Source organism: Gossypium raimondii, chromosome 6, assembly GCF_025698545.1.
Source record: "Gossypium raimondii isolate GPD5lz chromosome 6, ASM2569854v1, whole genome shotgun sequence".
Lineage (NCBI taxonomy): Eukaryota > Viridiplantae > Streptophyta > Magnoliopsida > Malvales > Malvaceae > Gossypium > Gossypium raimondii.
Genome location: NC_068570.1, coordinates 29081709 through 29096541, shown reverse-complemented (window position 1 = coordinate 29096541; position 14833 = coordinate 29081709). Strand labels below are relative to the sequence as shown.

The 14833-nt window shown below is 34.0% G+C and overlaps 1 protein-coding gene across 2 annotated transcripts; it reads left to right on the top strand.

Annotated features, from left to right (window-relative positions):
• Window positions 1–262: 262 nt before the first annotated feature.
• On the top strand, window positions 263–2422 carry LOC105773985 (40S ribosomal protein S18). 2 transcript variants are annotated; one of them, XM_012596255.2, is made up of 4 exons: window positions 263–416; window positions 611–771; window positions 1122–1310; window positions 1954–2110. In XM_012596255.2, exons 1-4 carry the CDS (start codon window positions 414–416, stop codon window positions 2036–2038), a joined length of 438 nt encoding a protein of 145 aa, XP_012451709.1. In that variant the 5' UTR covers window positions 263–413; the 3' UTR covers window positions 2039–2110. The 2 variants fall into 2 exon arrangements, with proteins under 2 accessions (XP_012451709.1, XP_012451708.1); XM_012596254.2 differs by having other exon boundaries at window positions 264–416; window positions 2054–2422.
• The last annotated feature ends 12411 nt before the right edge of the window (window positions 2423–14833 follow it).

Sequence of the window (14833 nt, the reverse complement as noted above, 5' to 3'; positions counted from 1 at the left end):
TTTTGGTTCCAGGCTGACATGTATTCTGGTTTATGTTTTAATAAAGCCAAGTCTATTTGAATTTTTTTTTAAAAATTAACTAGTTAAAAATTAATATTTATTTTTAATTGATTAAATTTTTTCAACTCAGTCTAACTAAATTATGATTGTATAGGGGAATCGAATTATAATAGTATTGGGTGAAATCGGTGTAATGGTGAGTTTTGAAGGACCGGAAAATTTGGGCCTTATGACAACAGTGCACTAATTTTCTCTTAAGCCCAAAATCCAACTAAAAAACCCTAAGAGTTATTATGAACCAATATAAATACGTTTGTTAGAGGAATCCTTAAAAACCCTAACTTGATCTCCGCTGTTTATTCGCTTCAGCTCATCACTTCCCATAGTCTCTCCTCCTCCCTCACCAAATCAAAATGGTAATTGTGATTCCATCTTTCTAATTCCAATTCCATATTTTTCTTGATCTGATTCACTGTTTTTTTAATCTAAATTTTCTTTTCCTTTTTTCTCCCTTTTCGGGGATGGTTTTTTCTTGGTTTGAATTAGGGTTGACGTTTTGTTTCTAACATTATTGCTTTTAACTCTTCTTTTTTTGTGTGTGTTTGTACAGTCTCTGGTGGCGAACGAAGACTTTCAGCACATTTTGCGTGTGCTGAACACCAACGTTGATGGAAAGCAGAAGATTATGTTTGCTTTGACCTCCATCAAGGGTATTGGAAGGCGTTTCGCTAACATTGTTTGCAAGAAGGCTGATGTCGACATGAACAAGAGGTATATTTTATTATGAAAATTTAGATGCAAGGAGATTTCCTATTTTATGTCAATTTTGGGCTTAAGTGGGAGCCGATAAGATGTCGTATAGCTCAAAGTTTAGAAAAAAAATATAGTAGATGATTTTGTTTTTTGGTATTTCAGGTTGAAACGGTTACTTTTGTCATTGATATGAATTGATTCATGTGTGGAAGAAAATTATGATTTCTTATTTTTTCATCTAAAACTTTAGATTATCTTCTAGGCTTCAATTATGTATAGGCTTGTGGCATGAGGAGTCATGTATTCAGTTTTTTTTTTTTTTGGTTTGTTGTTGAGCTTTTGTGCAACTTTGCTGATTTTTTTATCAGGGCTGGTGAATTGACTGCACAGGAACTGGACAATCTCATGACCATTGTTGCAAACCCCAGGCAGTTTAAGATCCCTGACTGGTTTTTGAATAGGCAGAAGGATTACAAGGATGGGAAGTATTCCCAAGTTGTGTCTAATGCTCTCGACATGAAGTTGAGAGATGACTTGGAGCGATTGAAGAAGATCAGGTTAGTACTTCGTTCTTACTAATCTGTGCTTTGAGTTTATCTTTTCCCATGTTTGCTGTATGTTCCAAATGTTTGATGCTTAAAATGATATGATCAGGCCAATTGTATCTATGCTTTAGTATTTCTGTTTAATTTGAGTTCATGGTTCCTCATCATATATCAATTTACTATAAGCAATTGCTTTCACATTCTCAGTGAAGTTCTTTCAAACGTTTGACTAAATGATTTGGGCAACTTATTTGGGGCTCATTTCTGTAGCTTTTAATTTTTTATTATTTATTATCCTCTTTCATGCTTAAGAAGGAATAACGTATCTTTATGATATCCTATGTGTTATTATGCACGTAAGTGATTTTGTAAGAATCTACATGTATCATGATTTTGTAAGAATCTACATGTATCATTTCTCGATTCGAGTTCTGTCTCCTAAAAATCTTTTAAATGTGTTGGCTGGCAAGTTATTATCAAAATGGGAGGTATATTATTGTGGTTATCTTGTTTGACGTTTTTTGTTGATTAAGATGAGAGGAATTGAATAACCATTGATGTGGTTTTGGTCAAAAGTGAAAAATCTAAAATCATACATGTTTAATTCTCGATTTGCTGCATTTTTTTTTATGTGCCATTTTCTGTGGTTTAACAGATTCAACAGATTCTATGTAAGTAGTTTGCATCTTGGTCGATTGTCCATCTGGCTGTTGGGATGTGGTGTGACAGCTAACACGTGAAATACTGTAATGCAGGAACCACCGTGGGCTGAGGCACTATTGGGGTCTTCGTGTCCGTGGTCAGCACACCAAGACCACTGGTCGCAGAGGAAAGACTGTAGGTGTCTCTAAGAAGCGTTGAATGTTTCATATATGTTGTCAGGCAGAGTGTTTATTTCCATGGTTTATAAGCATCCTTTGCAGCAGTGGATGTGACATTTTGTTTTGAGTTGGCCTAAATATCTTAGACAAGTAGTGTTTTAATTAATCAATTGTTCGTTTGATCCTTGTTTGTGCTGCATGTTTTGTTTTTTTTGCCGGGCATCATAAAATTTGACCTTAAAATTACAAGGTCATTTGTGGGGGACTTAATCTCCAAGCATATCAAGTGTGCTTTTGCTTCAACATTTGAGCTTCTTTGACACCGCCAATTTTATCTTTTTTGGCACTTTGAGCTTCTCAATATCCAGTTATTTCTTCAAGATCAATCGGTTACATCCGTTCGGTTAAAATGTTAAATATGAGTGAAGGTCAGTATTTTGTTTGGTTGGGTGGAAAAGTAGATGGGTGAAAAGAAAGAATGGATGTAAAATGAATTTCGAGTATGCCTGTTATAAAGGTAATTTAAAAATAAATAAATTATTGAAATGAATTTTGATTGCTTACTAAGAAAGAAAATACGGCTTTTTTATCAAAATAATTTTAAAATATTAATTAATTAATTAAAAATGATATAGAGAAAAAATTATATGCAAAAATAACCCGTGTGGTATCACACTTTTTTTTTCCTAATCATTACACAATCATATATCAGTGAAAGTGATAAATATGGGTATTTACGGTGGAGGGAATAAAGGAAAATTGTTTTTTAATGGTGTTTTCAGTTTGTTAGGTAGCACTAGTGATTTTTTTTAAAAAAAAATTTAATTGGTGTCGCGACGTTGTTACGCGGCACCGGTGGCTAGAGTGTCAAAAAATTTTTAATGGGTGCCATTAGTATGTTAGGCGGCACTAATGTTTTTCGAAAAAAAAAGTTGAAAATAGAAAAAAGGAGACTAATAAATATTATTAGTGGTGTGATCGACATGTCAAGCAATAATCCCGCCACGTTGTCAGGTGACACCACTCAAAATATATAACCCCACCTTGACCAAAAAATTGTATCTATTGAATGTTTTGATTTTTGCTAAAGTTTTTAGTGTCTGATTAAGAGAGAAAAGAAAAGAAGAAGATTTATGCAGGTTTTTTAAAAATCAAGTTCAAGTTTATAAGGTTAGTTTGTAATTATTTGTATGTAAATATAGTTTTTAGTAGGAGCCACTATTTTTTCTAAATAAAGACTAATTTTTATTTTAAATTTATTTTATAGATATTGTATCGAAGATGAATAATCAATTCTTCGTATACGTTTATTTTGAGGAGGTAATTTTACAAATAACAGTTGGTTGTATATTTGAATCTCGCCAAAAAATAGAAGATTTAATTAGAATGTAAAACTTGAAGAAATAAAACAAAAGATTAGTGCAAAAATAGCTTGACGGTGTGGGAGGAGGATGTACAGACTATTCGACAAATTTCCAATTTCATCAAATCCTATCAAATTTACTGAGATGGAACTTGTACATGATTTAAGACGAGGAGACAATGATCGCACTTTATTGCTCGATTGGGAACGTGAATGCTGAATCAGTTCAATTGTTTGCTAAGTTAATGGATGTGAAGCCCGTTGTAAATGTCACTCCATTAAGTCAAAAATATGGAGTTGAAAACTCGTGTACGGAGGTTCTGAGAATGTTTATTGATAAGCGATCATTTGTACACGAGTTTAACTACAGTATGGAGAAACATTGACATGGGCCGAAAATCCACACCATGGCGCGACTACGTATAACAACCCTAATCTAGGTCCCCGTTTATAGATACCTCCAGTGGTGATTGGTACGATGCAGATGGTGAAGGACTCGATAATGATGGTTATTCTAATCACGAGGGTGCAGATTTTAATGACCTTGATATAGATGAGGTTTCAAATGATATCGATAATAAAGGTGTGAACGAGGGTGAAAATGTACACGCCCCTTCTGTTGGGAACTCAAGTCGTGGCATTATCATACGCAATAACCTTGGGGCTTACATATTGAGTCTAGATCTTGATGCAAGACATGTTAGAGTATGCCCAAAGATCAATCATGAGATGGTTGTAATAACATACTTGATTTATCATGTTTATTAATATAAGGCGTTATGTAACAACCCGGTTTTGACCCTAATCGGAATAGTGGTTTCGAGACCACAAATCCGAACTAGAAAAAAAATATATTTTAAATATTATTTTGCGTGTTTATTATGTGTGAATTTAATTGTGTGAAATTTTCGTGTTTTAATTTTGTCATTTGAGTGTCCGATTAAATAAAAGGATTAAATCGCTTAAAATAAAAATTTAGGGGTTAAATCTAAAAGTACCTAATTGTTGTTGTCTTTTTAAAATGGGGATTAATGATGCAATTAGACTAAAACATAGATAGTGGGTGGCTAAGTACTAAAATAACCTTATTATATATGTTTTGTTTATTTATTTTAAAGGTTAAATTAGTGAATTAATAAATAATGTATAGTATAATGAAATAAAACATAAAATAAGCCATTGTCATCATCTTTTACACGAAACTAAAGAAAGAAAAAGAGAAGAAAGCTTGGCTAGGTTTCGCACTTGTTCATCTTGATTAAGGTTAGTTTTGTTTCGATTTTTAATAATTTTTACGTTTTTGAGATTGTTGCTTCGTGTTCTTCAAAACCCATGTCTTAATTTTGTGAATTGATGAATATTTTGAGTTATGCCATTGATGAATATTTGTGTTTTGTGATGTTTGATGATGAATAATGGAAGATATGTCTTAGATTAACATGTTTTGTATTGGTATTTTTGATGAATTTGAGTATTTAAGGCTAAATTGTGAAAATAAATTTTTGAGGGACTAAAATGTGAAACAAATGAAATGTGTGGACTTATATGAGAACCATGAATATTCGGCCCTTGTGTGGTATGGGCAAATTTTGTGTATTTTGTGTTTTGTGCAAAAAGGACTAAATTGCAAAAAGTGCAAAATGTTAGGGGTAAAATGGTAATTTTCCCATTTATGTATTGTTGGACTAAATTGAATGTTTTGATGAATAAAAAGGTTAAATTTGATTATGTTTAGATCAAGGAACGAAGAAAACGAATTTGGATCGGGGAAAGTCGAAAGTAATCGAATAGTCGATCGTGTTTGCTGATATCCGAGGTAAGTCTATTAGCTATTAAATGTTGTTAAATTAGTATATATGTATGTATATGTATTTTATTTTTTGCTGAACGATAATTTAAAGTATATTTATTTAATATTGTATAAATGATTTATATACAAGTATTTCTAATGCTTGAACAAATAAGTTTATACTTATATAAATATTTGCAAATGGTTAAGGTATGAAAGGTATATAAGTATATAAATATATATATATATATATATGTTTTTGAACATGGTTGAAGTATGAGGGTTTCATATGTATATACAATAGTCAAATTCACGTATGTATATACATGTATGAATTATTGATTAAATCAAAGGTATAGATACCATAAATATATATACAAAAGGTTGAATGAATTTATATGTATATACATGGTAAACTTTTGGATTTGATATATGATATGTATGTTTTAAAAGTATATGATAAATTGAATAAGCATGTATATACATTTTCATATTAAATTTAAGTATGAAATTATATACGTATAGGTTAGGTTCGAATATGTATATATATGTACATGTATAAGTTATTATATTGAAATTAGATATGAAGTTATATATATGAGTATGAGGTTCGATTATGTATGAATATATATATATATATAAGTATAGGTTTTCGAGTTAAAAAAAATTAAGAGGTGTAATACGTATACGAAAATGTATGAGGTTGAAATAGTTGTATGTGTATGTATAAATTCTTGAAATGAATTTAATGCATGAACTATGTATTATTGAATGAGTGTGGTTTGAATGAGTATAAACGTATGTACGATTATATGTATTGAACTAAAAGTATGGATTGTAAGTACAGATTGTAACCGGGCTATGGTTTGCCAATTTCTTGAAAGTGTGGTTATAGCTATATGAATTATGTATATATGTTTAAAACATGTGTAATGCCAGTAAGAGTTATATTAGAAATTATTCTCGTATTTGTGATATTCAGGTTCTGTACCTAGCAGGCTTAATGCCGGTGAAGTAATTCAGACTTTACGTCTAGCAGGCTTAATGCCGGTGATACATTTCAGACTATATGTCTAGCAGGCTAAGTGCCGGTGTACTAAATCAGGCTTTGAGCCTAGCAGGCTAAATGCTTAGGTGAATCATTTAAAATTGTGTGAGAATATGCAATGGATATATCTATGATTTTTGATTATATGAAATCGATGAATACATATGTACATTAGATATATGTGGTTGTTAAACATATATATGTTGAGCTTATGTGTTTGATAATTAATCATGTATGCATTTGATATATATATATATATATACATGTACTCATTATATATATATATATTGAATGTATGTGTTAGCTATGTATTCGGTATAAATTCATAATGAGTATATTTATATACAAACAAATATAAAATGTGATTGATGTATATATATGTGTTAGATTGAATTGATTTAGAGCTTACCATGAGATGAGTGTACATATACAATCGGTTTGATATGTGTATAATATGTATATATGCTCGATTGTATACATTCAATTGTAATGTTGTTTTGTATAATATATATATTAAATTGAATTCATCCGACCGGTATACATATCTAACTATAAATGAAATGGTCTGAGTACAATAATGTATGAATGTTAGTTGGTCGTGTTAGTTGAAATTTCAGTAAAATAGATTAAAAGGTTATGTTATTTATTTATTTATATATATATTTGATATCATTTGTATACTTACTAAGCTATAAAAGCTTACTTCGTTTGGTTTTATTCATTTGTTTTATAGATTTTGGAGACGCGTTACGAGCTCGGGGATCGTCAGCAAAGTTCATCACTCTATCTACTATTTCGGTACTTAAATATTTGAACTCAACTTATGGCATGTATAGGCTGGACGAGGTTTTGAATGTTACATTATAAATTCTGAATATGAAATTAATAGTCATGCGAAAATGACTTATTTCCTATGATTGAATTTGGTTTCGTTGCATTTGTTAAAAAGAAAAAAGAAAAAAAATAATAACAAACAAAAAGTTGTATTTGTTCGGTAATGCCTCGTAACCCTAATTCGGTGACGGAGACGGGTTAGGGGTGTTACATTTAATTGGTATCAGAGCTACGGTTTAGTTGATTCTTGGACTAACGTAGCGTGTATGAGTTTAGCTATACATGCCATAATTTTTATACCGAGAGAGTGTGATGATTGCTGACATTTAAAAATGTGTTTTCGTATAGTAATGGATCCCGATCGAGCTGTAGCCGATGATGTTGAGAGTATAGCTCCTGCTCCCACGCAAGGGACAGAGCCGGTAGATTCTCAACCGACCTCGAGTAACCAGGAGGGAGAGGCTAAACAAGCCTTTTTCCAAATGATGAATAACTGGTTTACTCAATATGTCCGAACTAATCCGGTTGTACAACAACCCCCACCCCCGACTAATCCATCTTCGATTCCTGTTATACCTCAAGTAAGTGATCCGATGAGATTACTTAAGCCTCCTGTTGACAAAATTCGAAAACACGGGGCCGAAGAGTTCAGAGCTACTGATGATGATGATGCTGAGCGAGCTGAATTCTGGCTTGATAATACTGTTCGAGTGTTTGATGAGTTATCTTGCACCCCTGATGAGTGCTTGAAATGTGCCATATCTTTATTACGGGACACTGCATATCACTGGTGGAATACACTAGTATCGGTGGTTCCGAAAGAGCGAGTGACCTGGGAATTCTTTCGATGAGTTAGTAATAAATACATTAGCCGAGATTCATTGATCGAGCGTAAGGAATTTCTTGAATTGAAACAGGGTCGTATGACTGTGACTGAATATGAACGGAAATTTGTGAGGCTCAGTAGATATGCTCGAGAATGTGTTTCGACTGAAGCTATCATGTGTAAAAGATTTGAAGATGGGCTGAATGAAGATATCAAACTGTTAGTTGGTATACTTGAAATAAAAGAGTTCGTAGTACTTGTTGAACGAGCTTGTAAAGCTGAGGAGCTCGGGAAAGAGAAGAGGAAAGCTGACTATGAAGCTCGAGATTCTCGCAAAAGATCATTCAGCAAATCGTTTCAGTCGACCTCAAGGAAATCCAGAGAGGATCGTAGCCGATTTAAATCTACTACAGGGTTTCCTAAGCATGATCGAGATCGACCCCCTGTGAGTTCACGAGCTACTTCAGTTGCTAGCGTTGGTAGTGTGATAGCCCAAAATAGGGCCTAATCGGAATAGTGGTTTCGTAACCACAAATCCGAAGTGAAATAGTTTAATTTTATAAATTTTTATTAGTTACTGATTGATTGAAATATTGTGTGAAAATATGGATAGAAAATTTTAATGCTTTAGTGCTTAATTGAATTTTTAGGACTAAATTGAGAAAAATGCAAAGTGTGTCTAATTAGTGATTAAATGACTTAATTGAATTATTGCATGAAATTGGAAGTGTTTATGTGGCAATTAGACCATGAATTAGTGTTATGGACACAAAAGGGTATTTCTAGAAAAATATCTAAGTAATGGGTCAAGGGCATTTTGTCCAAATTGAATAAAGACAAAATAAAGATGAAAACAAGTGTTCATCTTCTTAAAATCAGACGTTTGCTGCCAAAAAATTCATGTCACCATAGCTAGGGTTCTTGAACTTCCTAAGCTCAATTGTAAGTGATTTCTTGCCCGCTTTTTATTATTTTCGTATTTTTATGCTTATTGAAGCTTGAATTTCATGTTTCTACCATTTAATTTAAATGAAATTAAAGTTTAAAATTGACCCATTCATGATATAATTGTAAATTGATTAGTGATGTTAGATAATGAATGTTTGAAGTGTTAATTACAAGTTTTACTAGATGAATTTTGATGAAAATGTTGAAAAGGGCTAAATTGTGAAAGATGGTAAAGTGTGCATAAAGTTGTGATTTTGTGAAATTGAGGGCTGTTATGAGCATGAAATATGATTTAGTGAAGTTTGAAATTTAAAATTTAGTGAATTTTATTTTTACGAGCTTAGGGACAAAAGTGGAATTTTGAAAAGTTTAGGGAAAAATGTAAATTTGCCAAAATGTTGTGTATGAATTGTATTTGAATGAAATGTTGATAAAATGTATTAAATTGTGTTAATATAGATCAAGAAAGAAGAAATAGTGGAAGTGATCTGGGAAAAGAGAAAGTTATCGACTAAATTACAAAAATAGTCGTTTTGCATCCGAGGTAAGTTATATGTAAATAATAGTTATATTTGTATAAATTGTGAATTATATTTGATATGTGAATTAATATTGAATGTGGAAGGAAAATTGTTCATGAATTATTCAAGTGATAAAGTGTTGAAAATAAAGTGTTAAGTGTAAATTCGGTTGAACTTAGGAATAGAATTGGATACAAGTGACATGTCACTAGAGACCAAATGTTACAAGTGTTACTGAGTGTTACAGTGAGTCCCGGTCTTTGGGTGATCTAGCATGTGTTGCGACACTGACGACTTGTGTGAGCGGGCCGTGGACATTTCGGTGTTATTGATCGGTGGTAGCCGGCTACATTTCGATGGTAGCCGGCTATATATCGCTGGTAGCCGGCTACATATCGATTGTGGCACTTATGTGCTAAATCTCTACGTATCCGTGTATATTCCAACTGCTCAACGGAATTAATAATGAATTAAAGTGAATATGAAATGTTAAGTGTGAAAATGTATATGCAAGTGAATTGGTAAGATTGTGCATGTGTAAGTGATTGAAATTGCTAAGAAATGTTTTGATTAGTTATATGTTAAAAGTGTTAATTATTAAATGAGTAATTATTGTTTACATGTAACTTACTAAGCTATTTATAGCTTACACATCTCTTTCTTTCCTTTGTTTTATAGTGATTTGAACTTGATCGAATAGTGGACCGTCGGAGCTCGTATCACACTATCATAGCCATCTCGGTATTATGTGCTTTTCAAAATGTTTAAACTATGGCATGTATAGAGTCTTAATCATTTTGAGCATGTTCAAATGATATGGCTAAGATTAGCTATTGAAATGGTTAGTAAAGATTATGTTTTGGTATTATGTATGTGTAAATGGTAACTAATTCAAAGAAGCAGTTTCTTTGACAGCAGCAGTGACGTGAATGTGAAAAATCACCATAAATAGTAGAAATAGAATTAGAGAGTGAATTATATATGTAATTAAATCTTATTAAGTCTATTTTATATGAAAGAAATGGCGTAGGCAAAGGAATTCTGTATTTTGAGATATTTAAATTTTAGTGAGATAGGGTCAGAATGGTTTTTGAAGTCCCCTGTTCTGACTTTAGAAAATCATTATAAATTGTACAGAAAGAATTATAGGTCATAATTTATATGTGTAGATTCCTTAGTGAGTCTATTTTTAAAATAAATAGACTATAACCTTATATGAATTCTGTACAATGAGATAATTGATTTTTAGTGGCAAGAGGTCAGATCTGTCGAGCTATGAAACAGGGGATACTTTAATGAATAAACTGTACTAATTGGCTAAGTCAAAAATTCTGAAAATTATATGGTAGGTGGGAATATGAGTCTAGTTTCAGGGAAAATTTACAGATTTAAATTTTGAGTTCTGTAACTCAAGCTATAATTAAATTAGTGACAGTCGCGCAGGTGAACAATCTTGTTATGAACAGTGAATTTAATTTTAAAAGCAAATTTTTATGCTCTGAATTGGTAAGTTAAATTGGATAACATCTCGTACTCGATTCCGGCGACGGTCTCGGGTAAGGGGTGTTACAGGTAGTGTTCAGCAAAATAGATCAGAGTGCAAGCATTATGGGAAATGGCATCCTGGAGATTGCAGATTACATGATCGGTCTTGCTTTAGGTGCGGTTCAAAGGATCATTTCATTTGAGAGTGTCCGATGATAGCTGAGCAAAACACTGTGCAGAATACCAGACCAAGTAATGTGCCAGTACGAGGTAGACCGTCGAGGCATTTGAGTAATGTAAGTGGTAGTCAGAGAGGGACAAAGGACACGGCAGTTCGATCTGAGGCTCGTGCACCTGCCAGAGCATATGCCATCCGTGCTCGAGAGGAGGCTTCTTCTCCAGATGTTATTACCGGTACTTTCACTCTTTATGATACTACTGTTATTGCATTGATTGGTCCTGGTTCGACTCATTCTTATGTGTGTGAGACTTTAGTATTCAGTAAGACTTTGCCTGTTGAGTCTACTGAATTTTTAATTAAAGTATCGAACCCCCTGGGCCGGTGTGTTTTGGTTGACAAAGTGTGCAAGAATTGTCCGTTGATGATTCGAGATTTATGTTTTCCAGCTGACTTGATGTTGTTACCATTCGATGAATTTGATATAATTCTGGGTATGGATTGGTTAACTCTGCATGATGCTATAGTAAACTGTAAACGGAAAACTATTGATCTACGGTGTCAGAATGATGAGATTATTCGGATTGAATCTAATGATCTGAATGGTTTACCAGAAATGATATCCTCGATGTCGGCTCAGAAGTATGTGAGAAAAGGTTGTGAAGCTTACCTTGCATTTGTTATTGATAGTAAAGTGACCGAAAAGAAGACTGAATCTGTGCCAGTAGTGTGTGAGTATTCAGATGTGTTTCCTGAAGAATTACCGGGCTTGCCACCTATTCGAGAAGTAGAGTTTGGTATTGAGTTAGTACCAGGGACGACTCCAATTTCGATAGCTCCGTACCGTATGACACCGACCGAATTAAAAGAATTGAAAGTACTGATTGCAAGAAGTTGGTGATAAAGGTTTTGCACGACCGAGTTTCTCTCCTTGGGGCGCACCAGTTCTATTTGTGAGAAAAAAAGACGGAACGATGAGAATGTGCATTGATTATCGGCAGCTTAATAAGGTGACAATAAAGAATAAGTATCCGTTACCACGGATTAATGATTTGTTCGATCAGCTAAAAGGGGCTTCAGTGTTTTCGAAGATAGATTTGAGATCGGGATACTATCAGTTGCGAGTTAAAGACTCTGATGTGCCAAAGACAGCTTTCCGAACGAGGTACGGACATTACGAGTTTTTAGTTATGCCTTTCGGACTTACTAATGCACCTGCTGTTTTCATGGATTTGATGAATCAGATTTTTAGACAGTATCTGGATCGGTTTGTGGTGGTATTTATAGATGATATTTTGATTTACTCACGTGATGAAACCGAGCATGCCGAACATCTGAGACTTGTGTTACAAACTTTGCGAGATAAACAGTTGTATGCAAAGTTCAGTAAATGCGAGTTCTGGTTACGTGAAGTTAGTTTTGTGGGCCATGTTGTGTCAGCATCGGGTATTCAGGTTGACTCGAGCAAGATTTCGGCTATACTTGATTGGAAACCTCCGAGAAATGTTTCGGAAGTTCGAAGCTTTCTAGGACTTGCTGGTTATTACAGACGGTTCGTAAAAGGATTCTCTATAATTGCAACCCCGATGACAAAGCTATTACAGAAAGCCGTTAAGTTTGAATAGTCAGAAAAGTGCCAGAAAAGTTTCGATCAGTTAAAAGCTCTTTTGACCGAAGCTCCAGTATTAGTTCAGCCAGAATCGGGAAAAGAGTTTGTTATCTATAGTGATGCATCTTTAAATGGTTTGGGCTGTGTTTTAATGCAGGAAGGCAAAGTTGTAGCCTATGCTTCGAGACAGTTAAAACCGCATGAAAAGAACTATCCGACGCATGATCTGGAATTGGTTGCTATCGTATTTGCGTTAAAAATATGGCGTCACTATTTGTTTGGCGAAAGATGTCATGTTTATTCCGATCACAAAAGCCTGAAATATTTGATGACTCAGAAAGATCTGAATTTGAGACAGCGTCGATGGTTAGAATTGTTAAAAGATTATGAACTTGTGATTGACTATCATCCGGAAAGGCTAATGTTGTTGCTGATGCCCTAAGTCGAAAATCACTCTTTGCTTTGCGTGCAATGAACGCACATATGGTTATGTCTGATGATGGTGCGATAGTAACTGAGTTGAAAGCAAAACCGTTATTTGTTCAACAGATTTGTGCAGCTCAGAAAGTCGATAATGATTTACTTGCAAAAAAGCTCAGTGTGACTTAAATGTTGATTCAGAATTTCTAGTAGATGCTGAGGATTGTTTGAGATTCAGAAACCGATTATGTGTTCCGAAAAATTCAGAGTTAATTCAGATGATTTTGAAGGAAGCTCATAGTAGTCGATTTTCTGTTCATCCGGGTAGCACGAAAATGTATAACGATCTCAAACAAAGACTATTGGTGGCAAGGTATGAAACGAGACATTTCTGACTTTGTTTCGAAATGTTTAATTTGTCAGCAAGTTAAAGCCGAGCATCAGGTACCATCTGGGTTGCTTCAGCCGATCATGATACCTGAATGGAAATGGGATCGAGTCACGATGGATTTTATATCCGGTTTACCGTTGACATCGAGCAAGAAAGATGCAATCTGGGTTATTGTTGATAGGTTGACAAAATCGACACACTTTATTCCGATTCGTACAGATTTTTCACTCGATAAACTTGCGGAATTGTATATTTCACAAATTGTGAGGTTACATGGTGTACCCATTTCTATTATTTCAGACAGAGATCCGAGATTCACATCGCGATTTTGGAAGAAACTACAAGATGCCTTAGGTACGAAACTACATTTTAGCACAGCTTTCCATCCGCAGACAGATGGTCAATCTGAACGAATTATTCAGATACTTGAGGATATGTTGAGATGTTGCATTCTCGAGTTTGAAGGTACATGGGAACGATACTTACCTTTGATTGAATTTGCTTATAATAATAGTTTTCAATCTAGTATCAAAATGGCACCTTACGAGGCTTTGTACGGTTGTAAATGTCGTACACCACTGTATTGGACTGAGCTCAGTGAAAATAAGATACACGGGGTTGATTTGATTAAGGAGACTGAACAGAAAGTGAAGGTGATTCGGGATAGTCTGAAATCAGCATCGGATCGTCAGAAATCTTATGCGGATTTGAAGAGAAAGGATATAGAATTTCAGATAGGGGATAAAGTGTTTTTAAAAGTCTCACCGTGGAAGAAAATACTTAGATTCGATCGCAAAGGCAAATTGAGTCCGAGATTCATTGGACCGTATGAGATTATAGAGCGTGTTGGACCGGTTGCTTATAGATTGATGTTACCGCCTGAGTTAGAAAAGATTCATAATGTATTCCATGTTTCGATGCTCCGTAGATACCGATCTGATCCTTCACAAGTGATTAGTCCGACGGAGATTGAAATTAACTCTGATATGTCCTATGAAGAAGAACCGGTTAGTATTTTGGCTCGTGGGATCAAAGAATTAAGAAATAAGAAAATTCCGTTAGTTAAAGTATTGTGGCATAAACACGGAATTGAAGAAGCAACTTGGGAGTCAGAAGACACGATGAAAGAGCATTATCCAAACCTATTCACCGGTAAGAATTTTCGGGGACGAAAATTTCTATAGAGGGGGAGAGTTGTAACAACCCGGTTTTGACCCTAATCAGAATAGTGGTTTCGGGACCACAAATCCGAACTAGAAAAAAAAATATATTTTAAATATTATTTTGTGTGTTTATTATGTG

Coding starts and splice junctions, on each gene's coding strand:
- LOC105773985 (XM_012596254.2), top strand. Junction 772..1,121: donor GATGTCGACATGAACAAGAG/GTATATTTTATT, acceptor TTTTTTTATCAG/GGCTGGTGAATTGACTGCAC. Junction 1,311..2,053: donor GAGCGATTGAAGAAGATCAG/GTTAGTACTTCG, acceptor ACTGTAATGCAG/GAACCACCGTGGGCTGAGGC.